At 56.2% G+C, this 17,947-nt stretch overlaps 8 protein-coding genes across 8 annotated transcripts; 1 reads left to right on the forward strand and 7 right to left on the reverse strand.

The window, feature by feature from the left end:
* Window positions 1-215: 215 nt before the first annotated feature.
* Window positions 216-2,971, reverse strand: B0H18DRAFT_978676 (tRNA-guanine(15) transglycosylase-like protein). The gene is made up of 5 exons (XM_048044341.1): window positions 2,480-2,971; window positions 1,862-2,045; window positions 1,661-1,809; window positions 1,400-1,631; window positions 216-1,359 (listed from the first exon to the last, which is right to left on the reverse strand). Exons 1-5 carry the CDS (start codon window positions 2,737-2,739, stop codon window positions 478-480), a joined length of 1,707 nt encoding a protein of 568 aa, XP_047898719.1. The 5' UTR covers window positions 2,740-2,971; the 3' UTR covers window positions 216-477.
* Window positions 2,972-4,048: 1,077 nt separating this feature from the next.
* On the forward strand, window positions 4,049-5,718 carry B0H18DRAFT_1101574 (uncharacterized protein). The gene is made up of 4 exons (XM_048032526.1): window positions 4,049-4,210; window positions 4,270-4,812; window positions 4,868-5,435; window positions 5,491-5,718. Exons 2-3 carry the CDS (start codon window positions 4,467-4,469, stop codon window positions 5,344-5,346), a joined length of 825 nt encoding a protein of 274 aa, XP_047898720.1. The 5' UTR covers window positions 4,049-4,210; window positions 4,270-4,466; the 3' UTR covers window positions 5,347-5,435; window positions 5,491-5,718.
* Window positions 5,719-6,782, reverse strand: B0H18DRAFT_978690 (uncharacterized protein). The gene is made up of 2 exons (XM_048044342.1): window positions 6,688-6,782; window positions 5,719-6,664 (listed from the first exon to the last, which is right to left on the reverse strand). The coding sequence occupies exons 1-2, from the start codon at window positions 6,706-6,708 to the stop codon at window positions 6,047-6,049; spliced, it is 639 nt and encodes a 212-aa protein (XP_047898721.1). The 5' UTR covers window positions 6,709-6,782; the 3' UTR covers window positions 5,719-6,046.
* A 588-nt stretch (window positions 6,783-7,370) lies between these two features.
* On the reverse strand, window positions 7,371-8,585 carry B0H18DRAFT_490503 (uncharacterized protein). Its single transcript, XM_048038278.1, has one exon. It carries the CDS (start codon window positions 8,241-8,243, stop codon window positions 7,581-7,583), a length of 663 nt encoding a protein of 220 aa, XP_047898722.1. The 5' UTR covers window positions 8,244-8,585; the 3' UTR covers window positions 7,371-7,580.
* Window positions 8,586-10,183: 1,598 nt separating this feature from the next.
* B0H18DRAFT_978695 (kinase-like domain-containing protein) lies at window positions 10,184-11,714 on the reverse strand (the record flags this gene model as incomplete). The annotated part of the gene is made up of 7 exons (XM_048044343.1): window positions 10,184-10,761; window positions 10,940-11,000; window positions 11,056-11,094; window positions 11,145-11,183; window positions 11,243-11,341; window positions 11,402-11,452; window positions 11,505-11,714. Coding segments are annotated over 7 exons (906 nt in total), but the record flags the coding sequence as incomplete, so codon positions are not given.
* A 1,044-nt stretch (window positions 11,715-12,758) lies between these two features.
* B0H18DRAFT_490629 (uncharacterized protein) lies at window positions 12,759-13,850 on the reverse strand. The gene is made up of 6 exons (XM_048038279.1): window positions 13,792-13,850; window positions 13,550-13,740; window positions 13,284-13,496; window positions 13,178-13,228; window positions 13,020-13,118; window positions 12,759-12,965 (listed from the first exon to the last, which is right to left on the reverse strand). Exons 2-6 carry the CDS (start codon window positions 13,700-13,702, stop codon window positions 12,927-12,929), a joined length of 555 nt encoding a protein of 184 aa, XP_047898724.1. The 5' UTR covers window positions 13,703-13,740; window positions 13,792-13,850; the 3' UTR covers window positions 12,759-12,926.
* Window positions 13,851-14,651: 801 nt separating this feature from the next.
* Window positions 14,652-15,971, reverse strand: B0H18DRAFT_902524 (uncharacterized protein). The gene is made up of 6 exons (XM_048041465.1): window positions 15,838-15,971; window positions 15,578-15,771; window positions 15,319-15,521; window positions 15,143-15,267; window positions 14,892-15,081; window positions 14,652-14,842 (listed from the first exon to the last, which is right to left on the reverse strand). The coding sequence occupies exons 1-6, from the start codon at window positions 15,898-15,900 to the stop codon at window positions 14,805-14,807; spliced, it is 813 nt and encodes a 270-aa protein (XP_047898725.1). The 5' UTR covers window positions 15,901-15,971; the 3' UTR covers window positions 14,652-14,804.
* Window positions 15,972-15,988: 17 nt separating this feature from the next.
* B0H18DRAFT_490659 (uncharacterized protein) lies at window positions 15,989-17,512 on the reverse strand. The gene is made up of 6 exons (XM_048038280.1): window positions 17,416-17,512; window positions 17,219-17,361; window positions 16,857-17,164; window positions 16,542-16,801; window positions 16,425-16,486; window positions 15,989-16,364 (listed from the first exon to the last, which is right to left on the reverse strand). The coding sequence occupies exons 2-6, from the start codon at window positions 17,346-17,348 to the stop codon at window positions 16,237-16,239; spliced, it is 888 nt and encodes a 295-aa protein (XP_047898726.1). The 5' UTR covers window positions 17,349-17,361; window positions 17,416-17,512; the 3' UTR covers window positions 15,989-16,236.
* Between the last annotated feature and the right edge of the window lie 435 nt (window positions 17,513-17,947).

A 17,947-nucleotide genomic window follows, 5' to 3' on the forward strand; every position in this document is an offset into this window, starting at 1 on the left:
GCCAGTCGCGAAGTCGTAAGGGAATGGCAGGACAGCGACGCGTCGTCTCTGAGCAGCCTCAAGCGCCGGTAGACGCAGCGATCGGTCGCCGGCGACGCGTCCCGCGGCACACGTGGGGATCTCAGATTCGCAGATGTGGGTGCTCGCGGAGTTCGTCCGACTTGCGGTCCGTTCGCGTCAAGTTCACGCTGGCACCCTGATAGTACAGTAGCTTTGCCTGTCCGGCATATATTGAGAAGTGGACGTTGCGAGAAACCCGCGAGTAGCGATAAAGGTCGCTCGGAATATTCAGTGTATGATCTATGCGCTTCGAGCCGCACACTACGGGATTCCGAGCACACTGTATTGGTATCGCCAAACGCTCACTGGGCTTGTATATGATCATAGGCAGTGCGCCGAAGACTACATCTACTATCATATGCCGTCTAATTCAGCGGACAGAATATTCGTTCAAATGATATTTGCCAGCCAACCTTTCTACACGTCAACCGACGTACCCAGACTCGACTCCGCCTGTTTTACCTTCTCCCTCGCAAGCCTCCCCTTCCCGCGCGCCATCTCCACCTTCGCCCAATCGACCTTCGCCTCGTCAAAAATCCGCATCTCCTCGTCGTACGTGTCCAGAAACCAGTCCACATGCCGACCGAACTCCTCCACATCCGCCCGTTCGAGCACGCCCCTCACGTCCGCGAAGAACGCGTCCAGCACGGAGAGGTTGTGCATGACGAGCAGCGAGTGCGCGGACATCTCGTGCGTGTGCAGGAGGTGGTGCACGTACGACCGCATGAACGGCGGCTCGGGCCCTTCTGCAACCACCTGGGTTTCCCATGACATCCTGTCCACGGCGCTGTGCAGTATGTGTGTCTCGGGGTTACGGGGAGAACATGCACCACAGGGACAGACGGGCCTGAAGTTTGGCAGCCCTTCCGCCGCTCGCTGCACGTGGGACTTGCCATCGAGGAAGCTCGCGGCCAGGCGCGAGTGATCGTGCGCATACTCCCCGCTATACAAATTATGGCCCAGGTCTGCCTTCCCACTCGGACGGAGCTTCGGCCTCGGGCACGTAGTGTCGTCCGGATCCACAGGCTGAGTAAGACCCGGCACGATGGAAAACCGGAAATCGAGTGCGACGCCGATGTCCGCCGCCCGCTGGGCCCAGTGCGCGTCGAAGAGATCGACACCGACGTCCCGAATGAGGCGGAGCATCTCATGAGGAGAGCTCGCGGAGTTGACCATGCGCGGCTTGTGTGTCGGGAGAGGAAGCAGCGACGCCCGGAAGAGCTCGCTCAGCGCGGCTGGGTCCACAGCGCTCGCGTCGGCGCTGGATGTCGGGGTGAGCGTATTGATTGCTCCGCGAGGCTGGCCACGCCAGCGACTTGTCAGCGTCCTCTCCGTCCACCGGCATTGACCGCGCAGATAGAGCCGCGCGGAGGGGCACGAGGTCGAATACGTACCCCGCGACGCCGTCGTCGAGCCGGCGGTAAGGCTTCAACTGGGCCGCCTCCGACTCCTCGAGGTCCTCCACGAGCCTCTCTGCGAAGACCCTCCGCGCTTGCACGATCGCGCCGCCTGCCATGTGTACGACCACATTACTGAGGGAGTTCGCTGCCGCGTTAGGATCTGAGCAGCGGCTTTCTCCCGTGCAGCCCTGGAGTGTAACAGATTTGCCAGCCACGCTGTGGATCGCTCGAGAGACTTGGTTGTCCGCTTCTGGGAGTGCGGCTGAGGAGTAAAGGGGGTATCCGAGAGTGCGGTGATGATGTCCGGATTACATGCACCGCCATATTGCGCCCAAGTGTTTGCGGTCAACTAGAACAGACTTCATTACATGCATGGTGCGTAAGTGAAAGGGCGGATCTACCTTGCGCACTCCCCGTACGCAGTATGTGGTGACGTAGTCTTTGTTGTTCGCGGGCATGTCCCTTCCGTCGAATGGGTCGCGTGCCGACACGGACAACACACGGTCTTCCGGCGAGAATCCAAGAAACCGATGCAGCGGATGCGAACCTGGCTGTAGGGTGGGAAGTGGTGGATTTTGTTCGAGGCTAACAGAAGTCGGATGACAGTAAGATACGGTGATCACGGGCGCACGAGCTCGCACGAGGCTCGAATATTAATGTTACGTCTGTGCTGTACGCCTGTGCGCGGTCCTGCTCTCGAATCGACCAGCATAACCAAAACAGAAACCTAAGTGCCTAGCCCTTTGGGCGCCACTGAGCTCAAGTCAATGGCAGACCAACGCAATATTGCAGCAAACAGGCACTTTGTCACGTATGCGATATCATTCGTACGTGACATCACGTACGCGACACAGCACTCAGCTCACCGAACGTCCGCAAAGAGCGCACGTACGCCATCCTAGCGTCCTGAGAACTGGAATTTGCACGAGCACACGCAGACGTACTGCGCAACAGCAATAATGTTCGCACCGACAACAGAAACCCGTCGCCTGGCCATCTCAGATAGAAGCGCGTCTTACAATGTTTCAAAGGGCACATGCACCCAGCGGATCGCCCTCGTAAGCCGAACGTGATCGCGCGAGAGATGGGGTACGACGCCGCGCGAGGTCGCAGTCATCATCCCCGGCGTCTTGATCGCAATAGGCGCAGCTCCATCTGGACGCTGCACGGACACCTGGCCCACCCGGGGGTGGAAGCAGGGGAGCGGGGTTTCATTTGACGAGGACGAGGAGAAGATGAGAGACGAACGCGGTTTGGGGTCGAGGTTCATTGTCGCCATGGTCCTGGCAAGCCCGCGGAGTGTTGCCTTGGAAGGTATGGTTGTCGATGATCGGAAGATGGGGTGCTAGAAGTGTCGAGCTTAAACAGACAGGATCGAGCGACGCACGCACCCCTTGCTCAACGAGCGCAATGGAGAGCTGCAATCAGGAACCTGAACGACTTCGGAACCACCGTTCTGGCACATCCCGGGCGTTTCGTAGCACGTGGCACGTTAGCGCCCATACGCAAACACTTGAACGCCGACGACCAGTCGACGGCGTTTTCCAATCTCACTCTCCAGGCTGCGCTGAAAGTCAGGAAAGGGATTCATTTCCGATGCAATCAACACGAATCAAAGTGGGTGTGAGATAAAGAATGGCAGTTACATCCTGGATCACGAAATGTGCGTAACTGGTGTGTACTTACCACGTACCGTCCTCGGTAAAGCTAAAACTCACTACCAAGCAGACGTAACAGACTTGACGAAGAAGTTCCGTGTACTTGGCCGTGGCGCGAGCGTGAGTTGTGCGCCACCCAGAGGTCTTCTGCATGCTGTGCTGCCTGGATAACCGGTCCGTCAACGAGGCGTCGAAACGAGATTAAACGAGCCGCCCACGGCGACAAACTGACAAAAGCACAGACGGCGCACACGGTTGTCTGATGGGAATTGAGTACTCGTAATTCAACACGGTGTCCGTGGGCTGCATCGCGGGCGATTCGCCCTTAAGGCTTCGGCGACAAGACTGGCGAGGGATACTTACGGACACACAGGATATCCGACTGATGTGACGGAGAGCGTCGCGGGTGTGTCAGCCGTCGCGTGTCAAATTAGGCTTTTCAGGGACAACAAGGTTCAGAGCACGGCACGGCCGCACGGGCCCATGGGCGGGGGACTGCGTCTTACCATTGTCGGTGATCAGTCCAGTTGGGCAGTGTTGGAGGCAGGATTCCCAAGTCCGCGTGCTCCGAGAGGCAACATTGGCACGGGCGAACGGGGAGGAGGGTCAGGAGGCCAGGAGTGGATACCTGCGAGCGAGGGAGGATCGCTTCTGAGACGGCTAATGGCGGGGAGACCATTGGCGCCGGGACATGCCGAATCAGTGTGGAAGCTCGGGATCACGTACAGCAACCTTAATTCTAGACGTGGTAGGGCGTTTCGGTGCACAGCGGCGCGGGCGGCCTGCGCGGTTGCGGCGCACCGTCGCAGTGACGAGTGCAAATATTGCAGCGACGGAGGGCGGTTCGCGCGCAGGGACGACAGCCGCTGTCGCGGAGTTAGGGCTCTGTACGTAAAGGGGGCGACGGCAGCGAGCCCAGCAGCCGGGCGTGGGAGCGGCCGGGGGCGCTGGGAAGGCCGCGGTCGGTGGGCGGTGGATAAGACGGGCGAGTGCGCCTGCGCGGATTAATTTCTGGCGCCGCCGTTCCCTCCCGCCTTCGCCTCCGCTTTGAGTCGGAGTCCTGCCCCGGCCCAGCTCAGCGACGCGGCAACCGTAAGCCCCAGCCTCTCCCCGCATCGCGTTGTGCACTGACGGCCATGGCCTCCGCGCAGCATATCCCCTCGCCACCGCCCTGCACAGCGCCCCGCCCTCGCGCGACAGCTGCCCTCGCGGCACGTGCCACGCCGTATACGAAGGCGTCAAGCCACGCCTCATTTGGCACGCATCGTTCCCTCCTCGCGAGGGCGCTTCGCGACTTCCCTCTGCCTCCTTTCCTCCGCTGTCTTCCTCGCCCTATCGCGCTCCCATCATGAGCGAGCATAATCCGGACGGCGACGACCACCACAGCTCTCCGCCCCAATCTGCTGACGCCGTGCAGCCCCAGATGACCATGCACCCCATCACCTACTCCTCCATGCCCATGCACATGTATCCGTTCCCGCCGGGCGTCCTCCCCGCCTCCGCTGGCCGCACAAAGCGCAGGCAGGTCAAGAACGCCTGCACCAACTGCCAGAAGGCCTGCAAGAAGTGCGACGACGCCCGCCCCTGCCTCCGCTGCGTCAAGTACGGCATCGCCGAGGAGTGCATCGACTCCCAGCGCAAGGAGCGCCAGAAGGGGGTCAAGCGGGGGCCATACAAGAAGCGTGATGGAAAGCGTGAGTACTCCGCCTGCTCGCCGCCGCGCCGCGACATTGACCGCTCCGACCCCAGCCAACAGCGTCGACGATCCCGTCGACGTCAACGGCCAGCCGGGCATGGTCATCCCGCCGGCCGTTGCGGCTACGAGCGTCACGCCTCCCGTCCCGTACGTAGCCCAGTATGCGCCGTTCTACGGCCAATACCCGACCCACCTGCCCAAGCCCGGTGAGGGACCCGTCTACGTCCCACAGCTTGTGTACGCCCCGCTTCCTCCGCACGCCACCCAGCAGATGCCGCCCGGCCATGGTGGTCAGGAAGGCGAGGTCCCGGGGTACCCTCCTGCACCGTACTACCCCATCTTCACCCCGTACCCGCCGCAGTACGCTACGCCTATATGGTCCCAGCCCACGCCCGCCGGAGGGCCAGCCGATGCCAGGTCCGGTGGTGCATCCTGCCCACCACTACCAGCCATATCCGCCGCCTCACCCGTACCAGAAGCCGCCGTCCAGGGGCCCGGACATGAACGTCAACGCGCACCATCCCATCCATGATGGATCCTCGCAGGGACATGCGCTTGACGGCAGAATGCCTGAGGCCTCCATAAGGCCATGGCAAGTGAGGAGGGGATAACGTGATACCTGTATGTCTCATTGTCTGAGATTCGGACGCTCTTTGTCTTACGACCGGCTACGCAGTGAACGTGTCGATATGCTCTCTCATCTATGTTGCTGCTTATTTCACGCTTTCGTATCGCCGTCGTCGCGTGAGTATGTAAGATAGGATCTACCACGTCGTCGCTGTACTATATACTGTAGTCGTCGGTTGTCGCGCTGCTTGGATATTTCTTGTGTCTCCGTGCCATACTGCAAAACTGTGATAAATTGGATTCTCGTGCGAACAATGCTAACTATTCTGACTCTAAGCGAGGACTCGCGCTGGCGTGCGATGCGAGCTTGTCTGACCGGCATGGGAGCAAAAGACGTAAGTGTCGTAAGGGTGCACGAGACACTCGGCGCAGCGAACCCAAGACTGCGCGTCCCATCCCGGAGCCCGCTGCAGCTGCAGGAAAGCCAACGCGTGCGGCAAATCAAGCAGGCGCAAGACGCGAATCCGAATTTGCGTCCGAGGAATGCGGGGTAGGGTGATTGCGCTGTCAGGCCCGCGCGGGGTGAGGGCCGTCAACGTATCAGGCGACAGAACGCGCTGACTGTGAATGAGGGCCTGCCATCTCCGCGCGCCAGGGAGACCGACTCAGCGAACGTGCTCTCCCTGGATCATGCCGGGCGCTGGCGTCTGCGGATTTTTCTGGAGCATGGAGGGCCGCCTGGCTGCTGCTGCGAAACGCGGGCTTGCGCTGGGCTGACGGGACGACGACTGCTGCTGGTGCTGACGACCGGGCTCGTGGAGGACTCGAGGACGGGGCCCGTCTGGCACCAGAGCGCATCGCGAGCGATGCGGGGAGGCGTGGAGGTCCGCCGTTTTCCTGGGTTGCTGCGCTACTCGGTTGCGCGGACGGACGTCTATCTCGAGCTCGGTTCCGGAGGATTCGTCAAGGATTTTGTTATGCTGACGGCAGACGTCGACTGCTGCGCTCCCTTCGAGCACTCGAGGCCGTGCCGAGACGAATGACTTCCATAGGTGCGACCCATTCAAACGCGAGAGGCCGTCGAGAGCCAGGTGACACAATAGAGGTGAGCAGACCAAGCCCCAGGTGGGGACGGCGGAGCAAGGTCCGGTCCACGAGACGCACGACATGCGGAGGGCCGGGTGGGTGGTAAATGGGCGGCGAGCTGGGTCACATAGGGACGGTACGTGGGCTTCCAGTGGTTGTGCGCTCCGCCAGCCAACGTTCGGACGGGAAGGATGCGGCTGGATTGTTGTTGGCTTGGAACCATGCCGTAACAGCGAACCATACGCAGATGATTGCTCAGACTACAGCACCGTGGCGCCGTCCGGGCGGCACGCCATAGAAATTGGCCGTCGGCATGAACTAAGACTTGGATGGGATGCTCCATGCGTGCATGCGTGTGCGTCAACGAAGGCGCTCGCAGCGAACCCTGCAGGATGAGGTGAGTGCGACACTCACCTACTCTTGGAAGCAGAAGCAGAAGCATAGCATGCCCTATCCTCGTGCAGATGACGCATATACCCCTCTGGCCATCTTCGTCTCGTCGGGGGTGCACTACAGGAAGACGTATGGCTTGTATCACTGCACTGCAACGCGAGTAGGGCCAGCTGTGGAGCCGTCGCTGCATAGCGATCGCGTACGTACGCGCAGCACTTGACGACACGCAGTCCTGCAATTCCCAAGTGAGGGCTGATTCCGGCGGTGAAGGGAGGCAAAGAAACATACCGTCAAATCCATGCCTCATCCAAGCCCCACTGTTTAAGTCTCCACGAGTTTGGGTCACCGAGCTGTCCATCCGAGCGTAGTCTGACGAGTTATCTTCACCAGATCGTTTTTCTGCCTCGCGCTGCCTCAGGTATCCGCAGACGCAGCCCACCGCTGTTTAGAACGCATACATGCGCTCATCGGTGACGTGAAGGCGCGATCCCTTTGCCCAACATGAGCAGATGAATGAGAGGTATGAGAAGTGATCGACGATTGAGAAAATGGGAGGTCGCGCTGGACGCGGAGAATGCAAGAAAGGTCCGCGTCCCCCGCACACGATCACCGCATTTTTAAAGAGCGCCGCCTCAGCGACGACGCACTATGCCTTCTCGAGCACTAGCGCACCAGCACACCCGGACCAGCCTCCTTGCCGTCCAAGAGATCCTTCGATGGTCATCCCGATAAACGGGCACCGTGGCACGCGTCCGAGACACCAAGGCCCGAGTCTCCGTGTCGAACGGCGCGCGGAGAGTCCTCCGGATCTCCCCTTGTCGGGTGGCGACGAATGGTGGTGAATGCAATGATGAGGAGATCGTGGGGAGCTGATTTGTTCGTGGGTAGCACCGCCGTACGGCAAGCGAGCGGGCTGAGCGTGCACGCGGACGCGGACGCTGTCCGAGACTGTCGACATATAACACCATGGACACGCTGTGTTCGCTGGCCGACACGGTCTGCCGCGCTGGGTCTGACAACGATGCACTGGTCCTGGTCCACGGTCACGACATTGTGCAAGGCGGGAATCCTAATCGACGTAACCACTTGGGATCTTCCGACGTCTTGCAGTCTCCTGCCTGCCGCAGCGTGCTGGGCACCGTATATCTTGCACCAGAGGTCATAGCTCCCGACGCGTGGGGTCACTAGCATTCGACGCGCGACCCTTGACACGGGACACCCGAAAGCGTATGCAATACGCAGGGTGAAGGAAAGTCGCATGCGCCAGGGAATACAGCGCGACGGGATACGCAAAGGCTTGGTGTGTACGCGAAGGGATAACAGGTATGTGCGCGCCATGTTGAAGTCGCCCGCAGAATGCCAAGGCACGCAGCTTCCCTCCATCGAGCTCTGCGAGACCTCGGTGGCCGAGACAGCAGAATGACCGTGCAGGTGCGTACGAATGCGTATATGGCGCAGCTACGACGCCGACGATCAAAAGTCGCCGTGGCCACGTCCGGTGTGTTGCTTCAGTCCAGATCTACCGGGCCCAACGGGAGGGGGCCTATTGCCTGTGCGGTCGACGCTTCGCCATACCGCCGATTCCCGTTAGGACCGCGCCAAGCCTGGCGACAGTCGTCCGCAGTGTGGATCGGCAGTCGACTGGGATAATCCCCAGATTCGCGAAGGTTGCCCTCTGGGTTTGCTTGGGCCCAGCCGAAAGCTTCGTCCTCAGATCCCATCACCCGTGATATCGTCACCAATACCGCGGTGCTTCTAGATCTGACCCGCTGGGGCCACCGGCCGTCTCTTGCTACCTGCCAGACTCGAGGATGACTTGGTTCCGTCAGTGGCTCCTTCGTACCCGTTCTGGGTCGGACTGCGTACGACGACGCGTTCCCTGCGCATCGTATACGGCGGATGGTTCAGCGTGCAGATGCGGGCGATTTATAGATGTACACTCACAGGACTCCCTTCCAAGTCGCTCCCGTGCCGCAGCCTACGTTCTCTCCACCCCGAAGGAGTGCACAGCGGCCCGTGGCCGTAGCGAGCGCGTCGGAAACCTCCCCGCCGTTGGTGCAGAAATGACATGCAATTGACGAATGCCGTCCGTATCTCCAGTATCTGGTGCAGTCCATGGCGATGTCCCGCGACATTGACGGGTGAGTGGCTCCGAGCTGTTGCGATAGAGGCACTGGCGGCGTGGTGGCGACAGCGATGTCGTTCAAAGAGGAACGTGGCCGGCCACCGTCATGGGCAGTTTTCTGCGGCGCCGAAATGCAGACAGCGAAGAGCATCACTCCTACCCGTGGACAGTGATCCTGAGATTACTGTACGGGACAGCTCTCCGCGACGCGTCGTATCGGCCATAACGTCTCCATGTTGGGAATCGTCCCCCTTCCTCCCTTGTGGTCTCTCCCCCTTCCCCCCGCAGATACGAGTCCATGAATGCTCGGTCAGGCACTTCGGGGAGTTTGTATGTCGCCTTGAACGGTGGCTAGCGTCACAGATGCTACGACCTTTTCCCATTGGGGGTCGTCTAGATTTGCTAGGCGAGAGTTGCGAATACTGGTGATGGTGCATTGAAGCCCGACAAGGGTAGAGAGTCGTTGCCGCTGCATTTGGCGGACGCGCCGATCCGAGTCTGAAGGACGTGGAGTGCGGCACGAAAAAGTGTTGACGGATCATTGACGGACGTCAAATTTTGGTCAGACATAACCGTGACCGCCGTCTATCTGTCGCCTCGCCTTCTTTTGAATTCTTTGAAGCAACTTGCCAGCTGCATGATTTGTCCCGTCTTCCTACAACTAGGATGTCCTGACTGGCTTTGAGACGTCTGTTGCCTGTCGCCAAGTCCCTCGGTTCGATTGTCCGGGATGGTACTTGCGAGGACGCGTCGAGAATTGCCGGAATATCCGCTGACACTCGGACAAGCGGGGACGAGGCAAGAATGCGTCTACTTGAGCAGCGTCAGGGACTCTAAATTGCTGGTCGACTCGTCGCCCCTGTGCATGATCGCACTGACGTCGATGAGGTGCGCCCCTATTAACTAATCCGATCGCTTGGACATACATATGTACGATGTTCGAACGAGGATGGTTCCTCTGATGTACCCGCCGACTCTGATACGATGCGACTGCATCGTACTGTACTTCTATGCGGTGCGTGGTACTTAATACTATGATACGCGAACTTCAAGTACATACGGCGATGGCGAGACCTATGAAGCTTCAATTCATCAAGTCTGACTTGAAACCTTCACCCCGATTCCCCACTCTGAGTCGACTAATCCTACAAAACAAACGTATCATAAGTCACTGGACATGCTGAGCACTAAGGCGACCGTCAACTTGAAATGAAGTCCGAGGCGGCGCGCCACGACATGGACTCAATAGCACGCTCGATTATGGCATAAATATTGCTATGGCCTGTGCAGAAGACTCGACATCCAACATCTCCAAACGCGGTCTACTCCCACGTGCGTACTAGGCCTCCTCCCAGTCCCCATATGCATCTCACTCCTTCTGTATCCGGCGCGATGTGACCGTGCTCATGCTTGGTCGGGCACCAGGGTTCCTATCCCAACACTCCAACAACAGACCCCAAACATCGTCTGTTAGCTCCGGAATGTTCTGTGGTCGATTGGGTATATCACCGTTGGCCAACGCTTGGACTACATGAGCGTCTCGCGTCCTTTCTGCCCATGGCGCATGCATTGTAAAAAGTTCGAGCATTGTCATGCCGAAAGACCAGGTGTCGCAAGCCGCCGTGATGGGTGCAGTCTCAATGAGGAGTTCCGGCGCGAGCCAACGTGACGTTCCCGAGCCTGTTATCGTCTTGGCTGGTGTTCCATTGACATCCCCTTCTAATTTGGCCATCCCAAAGTCACACAGCAATGCCTCTCCCTGAACGATTATGAGTACTTCATCGCACCACGTCATCATACCCTTGGTACGAACCGTGCTTGACACCAGAATGTTGCTCTTGAGGAGCGATGCACTTAGATGGGCATGATAGATAGATCTCGCTGTACTCACGCATCGTACTGATAACCAACAAGTTAGTTTGTGAACGTCACCACTACCACGGACATAACATACCGTTCCCGTGCACAATGTCTTCATCGTGAAGGTACGCGAGGGCACTCGCTGCGCCCCACAGCTATATGAGCGTAAGCACACCTATGAAGATCGACAATCTCATAGTAATTACTCGCCAGGTGTCCTTTATTTGCGCCATTCGTGCGCCAACATATCTGTCACGTCGTCGCTCTGGTATCGCTTGCATACAACGTCAAGGTAGCACATACTCAAGCAGATTTCCCTCCGGTCTCCACGGCGAGACCTTGTCATAAGTATAGTCTGCATTAAATTAGGATACTGAGGGGTCGCAAATAAACTCACCACACGGAGGTGTAGTACTGACTTGGCCACGACACCAAAGAACGGTTGAATATGGGGGTGCTTGAGCTTTGACCAGATTTCGATCTCGTGCAGAAAACGCTACCACGGTCACATACGTACTGAGAAACTGCAGGTTATCTCCGAGTAGGCAGAACTTACGTTCTGTGCTCCTTCTGATGCTCGAACTCCTCGGAGGACTTTCAGTGCAACCTTATAATGACGTTGTGAGGTCATACTGTGAGTCGAGACGAGATTGTCAAACATGTATTTCGCCGAGCCAGAGTCCCTTCCAGATTTCGCTGTGCACCCCGATCACCTCTGCTTTGCTGCCTACACAGACGACTTCCCCGTCGAGTCGTTTGACGGAGGGCCAAATATTTGTCAGTTGCTGTAGATGCACCAAGCCCTTACGGCAGTCTTCATATTCTTCAGTGGAGAGTGCATCGATTGGGTCCCCTCGCCCTTCGGCCACTGCTGTCAATCAAACAAACTCAAATTAGTAGTTGGGAAAAATGAATGAGGTGAGCTGACGTGTAACTGCCAGTGAGACACTTACAAGCCTGTTCAGAATGGGAATACGCTGGAATTGTGCCAACTGTTACTGTTTGGTTACTACTGTACTGTAGTAGTGCCACGGCGTGCTGAGAGGAAGCGCTACAGATCAATCGGGCCCGAGCCCCACTGATCGAGATCGAAGCGCTCGCCACCATCACCAGCGCGACTCGGAGTCCTTTTAACCAAGACGAAATTCGGATCGCAGACACTGTACCTTCAAGTTGTGAACGGGATGATGTGGTGGGTGCGCCGTTACTCGCTGGCCTAACATCAGACATTGCTCGGATTCAGGGTAAGTTGAGCAGTGATTATCTCATTCCATGTGTATGTATCCGAGCGGCCACCACGACCATCTTGGGTCGGGCGTCGGGGTTCCTGTTCCAGCACTCTGACATAAGCTCCCACACACCATCCGTCAACTCCGAGATGTTCTGCGGTCTATTAGGTTGGCCACCCATGGTCATAGCAGCGATGACGTGAGCGTCCCGTCTCTTTTCTGCCCATGGTTCATGCAATGTGAATAGCTCGAGCATCGACATCCCGAAAGACCATATGTCGCAGTCCGTCGTAATCAGGACGGTGTCTTCAAAAATGAGTTCTGGCGCGAGCCAACGCGTCGATCCAGATCTCGTGAGTGTCGTGGCTGCTGGCGTTGCATTAATGTCTCCCACTAACTTGGCCATACCGAAGTCGCATAGCAGAGCCTCTCCCTGAACGTTCAGGGAAATCATCAGCAATTCTGATCTCTATTTGTCTGGCACGAACCTTGCTCGACACCAGAATGTTGCTCTTGCGAATGACGTGTTTCAGCGACAAATCAGCCAAGAAGTATGTTCTTGTACTCACGCATCTCACTGATGACTAGTATGTCAGGCCTTAATCGTCACACAAAGCTACGAACATGACGTACCATTCCCGTGCACAATTTCTTTGTCGTGAAGGTACGCCAGGCCACTTGCTGCACCCCATAACTGGAGGGCGCACTGTGAGTACGTCGAGGGCGACTATTCATCGGCGATGTCATCACGCACCAAGTGTACTTTATCTGCGCTCTTCATGCGTCCAACATACCTATTGTGTTTTCATCGCTCAGAGATCATGAGTCGAATCCGCCGTCTTGATATAGCACCTACTCCAGAAGATTCCCTTCCGGTCTCCAAGGCGAGACCTTGTCGGGTGGTCAGTATCATGAGACATACCGAGTGGGCGGAGACAAGCTTACAACATGGACGAGTGGGCCTAGGTTGGTCACAATTCCGAAGAGTGGTTGGACATGAGGATGCTTGAGCTTCGACCAAATCTCGATTTCTCGTATGAAACGCTGTGAGGATCAAACGGATATCAGGATTGCAGACTGTCGCAGAGTTAGGCGAGCCTCACGTTCTGAGCGCGTTGTGACACTCGCACTTCTTGGAGGACCTTCAATGCGACCTAGACGTCAAACCGTAAGACCAATGCTGGTCATCGAGAGGTGAGACTGTCAAACATCAATGTCATCGAGCCAAAGCCCTTTCCATATCTGACTGTGTCCTCCAATTTCGACTGGTCTGTCACCTGTGCGGACTACCTCGCCGTCAAGTTGTTTGATGGAAGGCAAGATGTCGGTCAGTTGCTGTAGGTGCGCCAGACCCTTGCGGAACTCTCCGTATATCTCGATTGACGTTGGATCGACCGGGTCGTTACGCCCTTCTGCAAGGAGCTAGTATCGTATAGTCGATCAGTAATGAGACGAAGGGACAAAGCTTTGCCCACCTGTTGTCCTTCCCTCATAAGCATCTCAGCAGCAGGATCCCCCTGCTCCTGTAGATCGACAGCCTCTTGGAGAGACGGTCTATCGCGTAGAACTTGCATCATTTCATCCATACGTTCGCGCATCTCCTCTTGACCGGCTTGTATTTGTCGCATACCTTGGGCTTGCGCGTTGCTTTGACGTACGGATGCAGCTATCTACTCATCGTGACTATCGGCACAAACTTGGATGTGTCTTGACATACTTGAAATCGTTCCATCATGGTAGCAAGCTCAGTGAAAAGTTCGGTAACGCCTTCTCCGATATCATTTCTATTCACTGATGCATATTCAGCCATGAATAGACTGCATATATATATTACAGTACTTACAGAATGCTTTCAGCTTCGAATATCGGGCCCATACATTGACACGGCCGTAGACGCCTTCAAGCTTCCTGCGGACAGTAAATAAGCACGAGCTACAGGCTGAACATACTATGTTTCACGTACAGCTCGAATTCGCTCAAGAGATCACGCAGCACCTCGTCTTGAACAATAGCAGAGCCTGAGGTGTGTGAAGTGATGGTATCCGCTAATTCTGCTGCCTTGTTCCCCAGCCTCCGACATGCTTTCTACGAAGCAGCGTGAGTCCGAGTTTCCCTGCTATGATGATACGACGATATGAACTCAGACCTTGTTTGCTTGCACTTGTTCGCAACACTTTCGGATTTCTGAGAGCGCGCCGGCAGCGGTCCCCGTCCCAGGGACTCCTGCGTCTCCCGCGATGTTCAGGCCCCCGACCGCAACACCAGCGATCATGCCCATCGCATTGATCATGAGGACCTGATTGGTCTTGCGATCTGACAAGGTTGCAGCAGTCGAGTAGATGGAGTTATTGCTAGCTGAACGGGCTTGAATCCCGCTACGATGAGAGCAATATCGCAAGCCCGGTACATCAGTACATCGTCCGCCGTAATCATGATGCTTCCACTAGACGCGCGGTGATTCCCGTCTGAGGTAGAAAGAGACATTCAAGTTGTTGAGCGCTTGTGTGCGCGTTGACGTTGAAACCTTGGGCGCTATTAGCGCCGAGTGGGTACATGTCAGGGCTTGCAGTGCGCGATGTTCAGATTGGATCTCTGACCAGTTGTTGAACGTTTTAACGTTGGAACATGGGCTATTAACCCAGATCTACTACAGTACAGGCTGCTATTCCATATTCAGGACGACTCGAATCGATCCTAAGAACTGCTCATCATCACTACGAATTTTTACCCTTACCCTACCATACTCCGCTTGCGGCCACGAAGACGGACTGAAGAGTTCATTAGACACGGGAGCAGATTTCGCTACCAAGTGCATACCATCATCCAATCGCTTCGATACTGGGAGCCATTCTTTTCCCATACTTTCCTGATACGCCTTGAGCACAGATGTGAAGAGCAGTTCGGACGCCGGGTGCGTTGAAGAAAATGCACGCTCCAAAACGTATAGGTCAACGGCCTTGTCTTCTGCCAGCGTTGACGTGAAGGCAAGCCCGAAGTCAATCAGTACCTATGTGTCGTCGGGATGAGTAAGGATATTCAATATGTAACACAGTGGGCCAGAGACGTACGAGCTGCAGCCCCTTGGTAGAGGACGGATGCCGTAAGATCATATTGGATGTAGTCAGATCGCCATGCACAATGTCGGCTCGATGCATCTTGGCTATCTGAGCTCCGATCATTCGCATGACATCGTCTGTGAGTGTCCATTAGCTTACAGACCGCATAACATCGGTACGAAAATTACCTTGTGAGACACCGAACTCCTTCAGGGGGTCTTCTTCGGTTTCCTGTGGTTCTTCTTCAGAGTCATCCTCTTCTGTGTACTCATCCTCGCCCTCGGCTCCGCCGCCTAGCAGAAATCTGACGCTCTTCCCCTCAATCCATTCGAGACCTAGCACCCCTTCCGCTGCGTCTACCATCCGGATGCTTGGTACGTTGACAGCGTGGCTGCGCAGAACAGATCGTTCAAGACTGCCAGGTGTAGACAAACCAGCCATAATTACCGTAGACATTTGATGATAGCGCGCGCTTCTCCAGCCACTCTCGCTTTTGTTAAGGTAGTATCGAGCGTCGGATGACGATACTGTTTGTGAAACCGATACTTCAGCAAGATCGGCTCGTTGTTATCTGGAGTATTGGATTGTGATGTCGAGCTTGATGGCTGATGAGATGGATGCAAATACGTCTTGAAGACTTTCTGTGTTCCACGATGCCGGACGAGAGCGCGTTAGAGCGATCATAGACAAGGTAGTATCCTACTTGCTGCTTCGGCGCCCTGAGAAATGGGTGTAGCTGTCGCCAGCAAACGCGAGGTCGGTGATTCCATAATGCCTCTCACGGCAAGAGGCGAACTTCTGACTTGCGATGAATGCGAGTACGCGATGGTGGCTGGAGCGAAGCAGGAACTCGGACGCGGGTCGATCTCGATCGCATTGAGCGCTTCTACCAAACCAGGCAAACAAGTCATTCGAGTAGCCGTATGCCATCTTACCAAGTCAGCGAGAACAAAGCATATGCACTAAATAAGCTAGGTGATTCCGGGTGTACAATTAAATCTACGAGCACAGTCCTAGCACACAGAGACCATCCAAAGAACACCATCCAGATAACAAGAAAAGAAAGACAAAACAAACATCACTACAATGACATCGCTGCGAAGCCCTCACTCGACAACTCCGGGATCCACCTTAATCACCACTTTGCCGGTCGCCCGGCCAGTCAACAGACGTTCGTACGCTTTCAAAGCATCTTCAAAGGCATATACTGAATCTACGAGAGGCTTGACTTTCCCTGATGATATGGAACGGTGTCATCAGCAGGTATGGAAAACTGGCAAAGGGATAGGCGCACCTTCAGCAACGTATTTTGCGATTTGCTCCAGATCTGCGCGCTTGGGATGGACCTGGTGGACCCTGGCGCAGCTTATGAGCCACCGTACGGAAACGGTAGACCTCGAAGAAGACTTACTTCCAAGAACGCTTGGTGCCACCGAGGAAGCGTGGTTGAAGGAAGATTTTCCACGCGATTTTGAGAATCCCGACAACATCGAATCCTTTCGGCTGAGGTCCTACGGAGATGAATTTGCCGCCGGGGGCGAGGTACACCTCGCTATGTGTATAGAGCGAGGTGTCCATGAGACCGGCTGCCTCAAAAATGACGTCGAACTTCGGAGTAGGAGGATTAGCGGCGAGAGTCTTGTGTAGCGGTGCCTTGGTATAATCAACGAACTGGTTGTGCGTCAACATCTCTCAGTGCGAGACTCTTGCCGCGCAATACGCTCACCTCATCTGCACCGAGTGACCGCACATACTCTTCGTTCTTCGCGGAAGCACTGGCGGTAACTTTGCAACCAGTTGCCTTGGCAATTTGAATGGCAAATGAGCCAACCGCGGTGCTACCACCGTTGATAAACACGCTCTGCTTCGGTTGGAGGCCGCCAACGTCAAAGAGAACCTGGTAAGCGGTCAAGGCTACCACCGTTATTCCCGAGGCTTGCACAGGAGTAATATTGGCGGGAAGAGGGACGAGGTCATCGGCAGCTACGCTCGCATACTGCGCGAGGGTACCACTTGCCGGCTTCACCGGGACGGCTGAGGTGATTCAAAACGATCAAGAAGACACCATGACAGCTTAGCTCGACTCACTTGCAGGAATCCACCCATAAACCTGGTCACCCTCCTTGAGACTAGTCCCGTTGGCATCAACTATTATGCCGGCGAGGTCGTACTCTGGAATGTATGGCTTCTTGGCGAGGAAGCCCGGCAACATGCCCATGAGCTTGTAGCCTCTAAGAGAACATAAGCACCAACACTACAATCACGAGAAACGTAGGTTGGCATACAATGGGTTGAGAGCCGCCGCTTGCACCTTGACCAACACTTCGCCTGCGGCGAGTTTCTTGGGGACTGGGACGTTCTTGTCACAGCGCAGCACCTTGGAGGGTTCCCCCTCGCGACGACACGCCACGCCTGCTGGGTTTCTGGGATGGTCATAGTGATAAGAGACAAAGATAAACCGAGAGTATCTCTTTTTGGTCAGGCAACGGAGACTAAGACAAAGATGCGAGAGCGGGATTACATGCCTGCACAGCTGCTAACTTATATGTATGGATCGGCGGACCCTTGATTGCGAATCCATCTTGACAGCTCAAGCTAGCAAGTACAGCCCGGGCGTACATACTTGTCATGTAGCTCAGCCACTGTGATGCCGATTGCAACAGTTGGGGATCTTGTGCCGAGCCCGCGAGTCTGGATGTACAGGACCGTGACGCGTCGCGGCGGCTTGCCGTCGCCTCCCTCCTGGACTTGACATATATCATAGACAGGCCGGTGGTATCTTAATTGTTGGTTTGGCGCCGTCACAGCTGTCGCCAG

This window comes from Fomitopsis serialis, assembly GCF_022376445.1.
Source record: "Fomitopsis serialis strain Sig1Antser10 chromosome Unknown B0H18scaffold_5, whole genome shotgun sequence".
NCBI classification, from domain to species: domain Eukaryota; kingdom Fungi; phylum Basidiomycota; class Agaricomycetes; order Polyporales; family Fomitopsidaceae; genus Fomitopsis; species Fomitopsis serialis.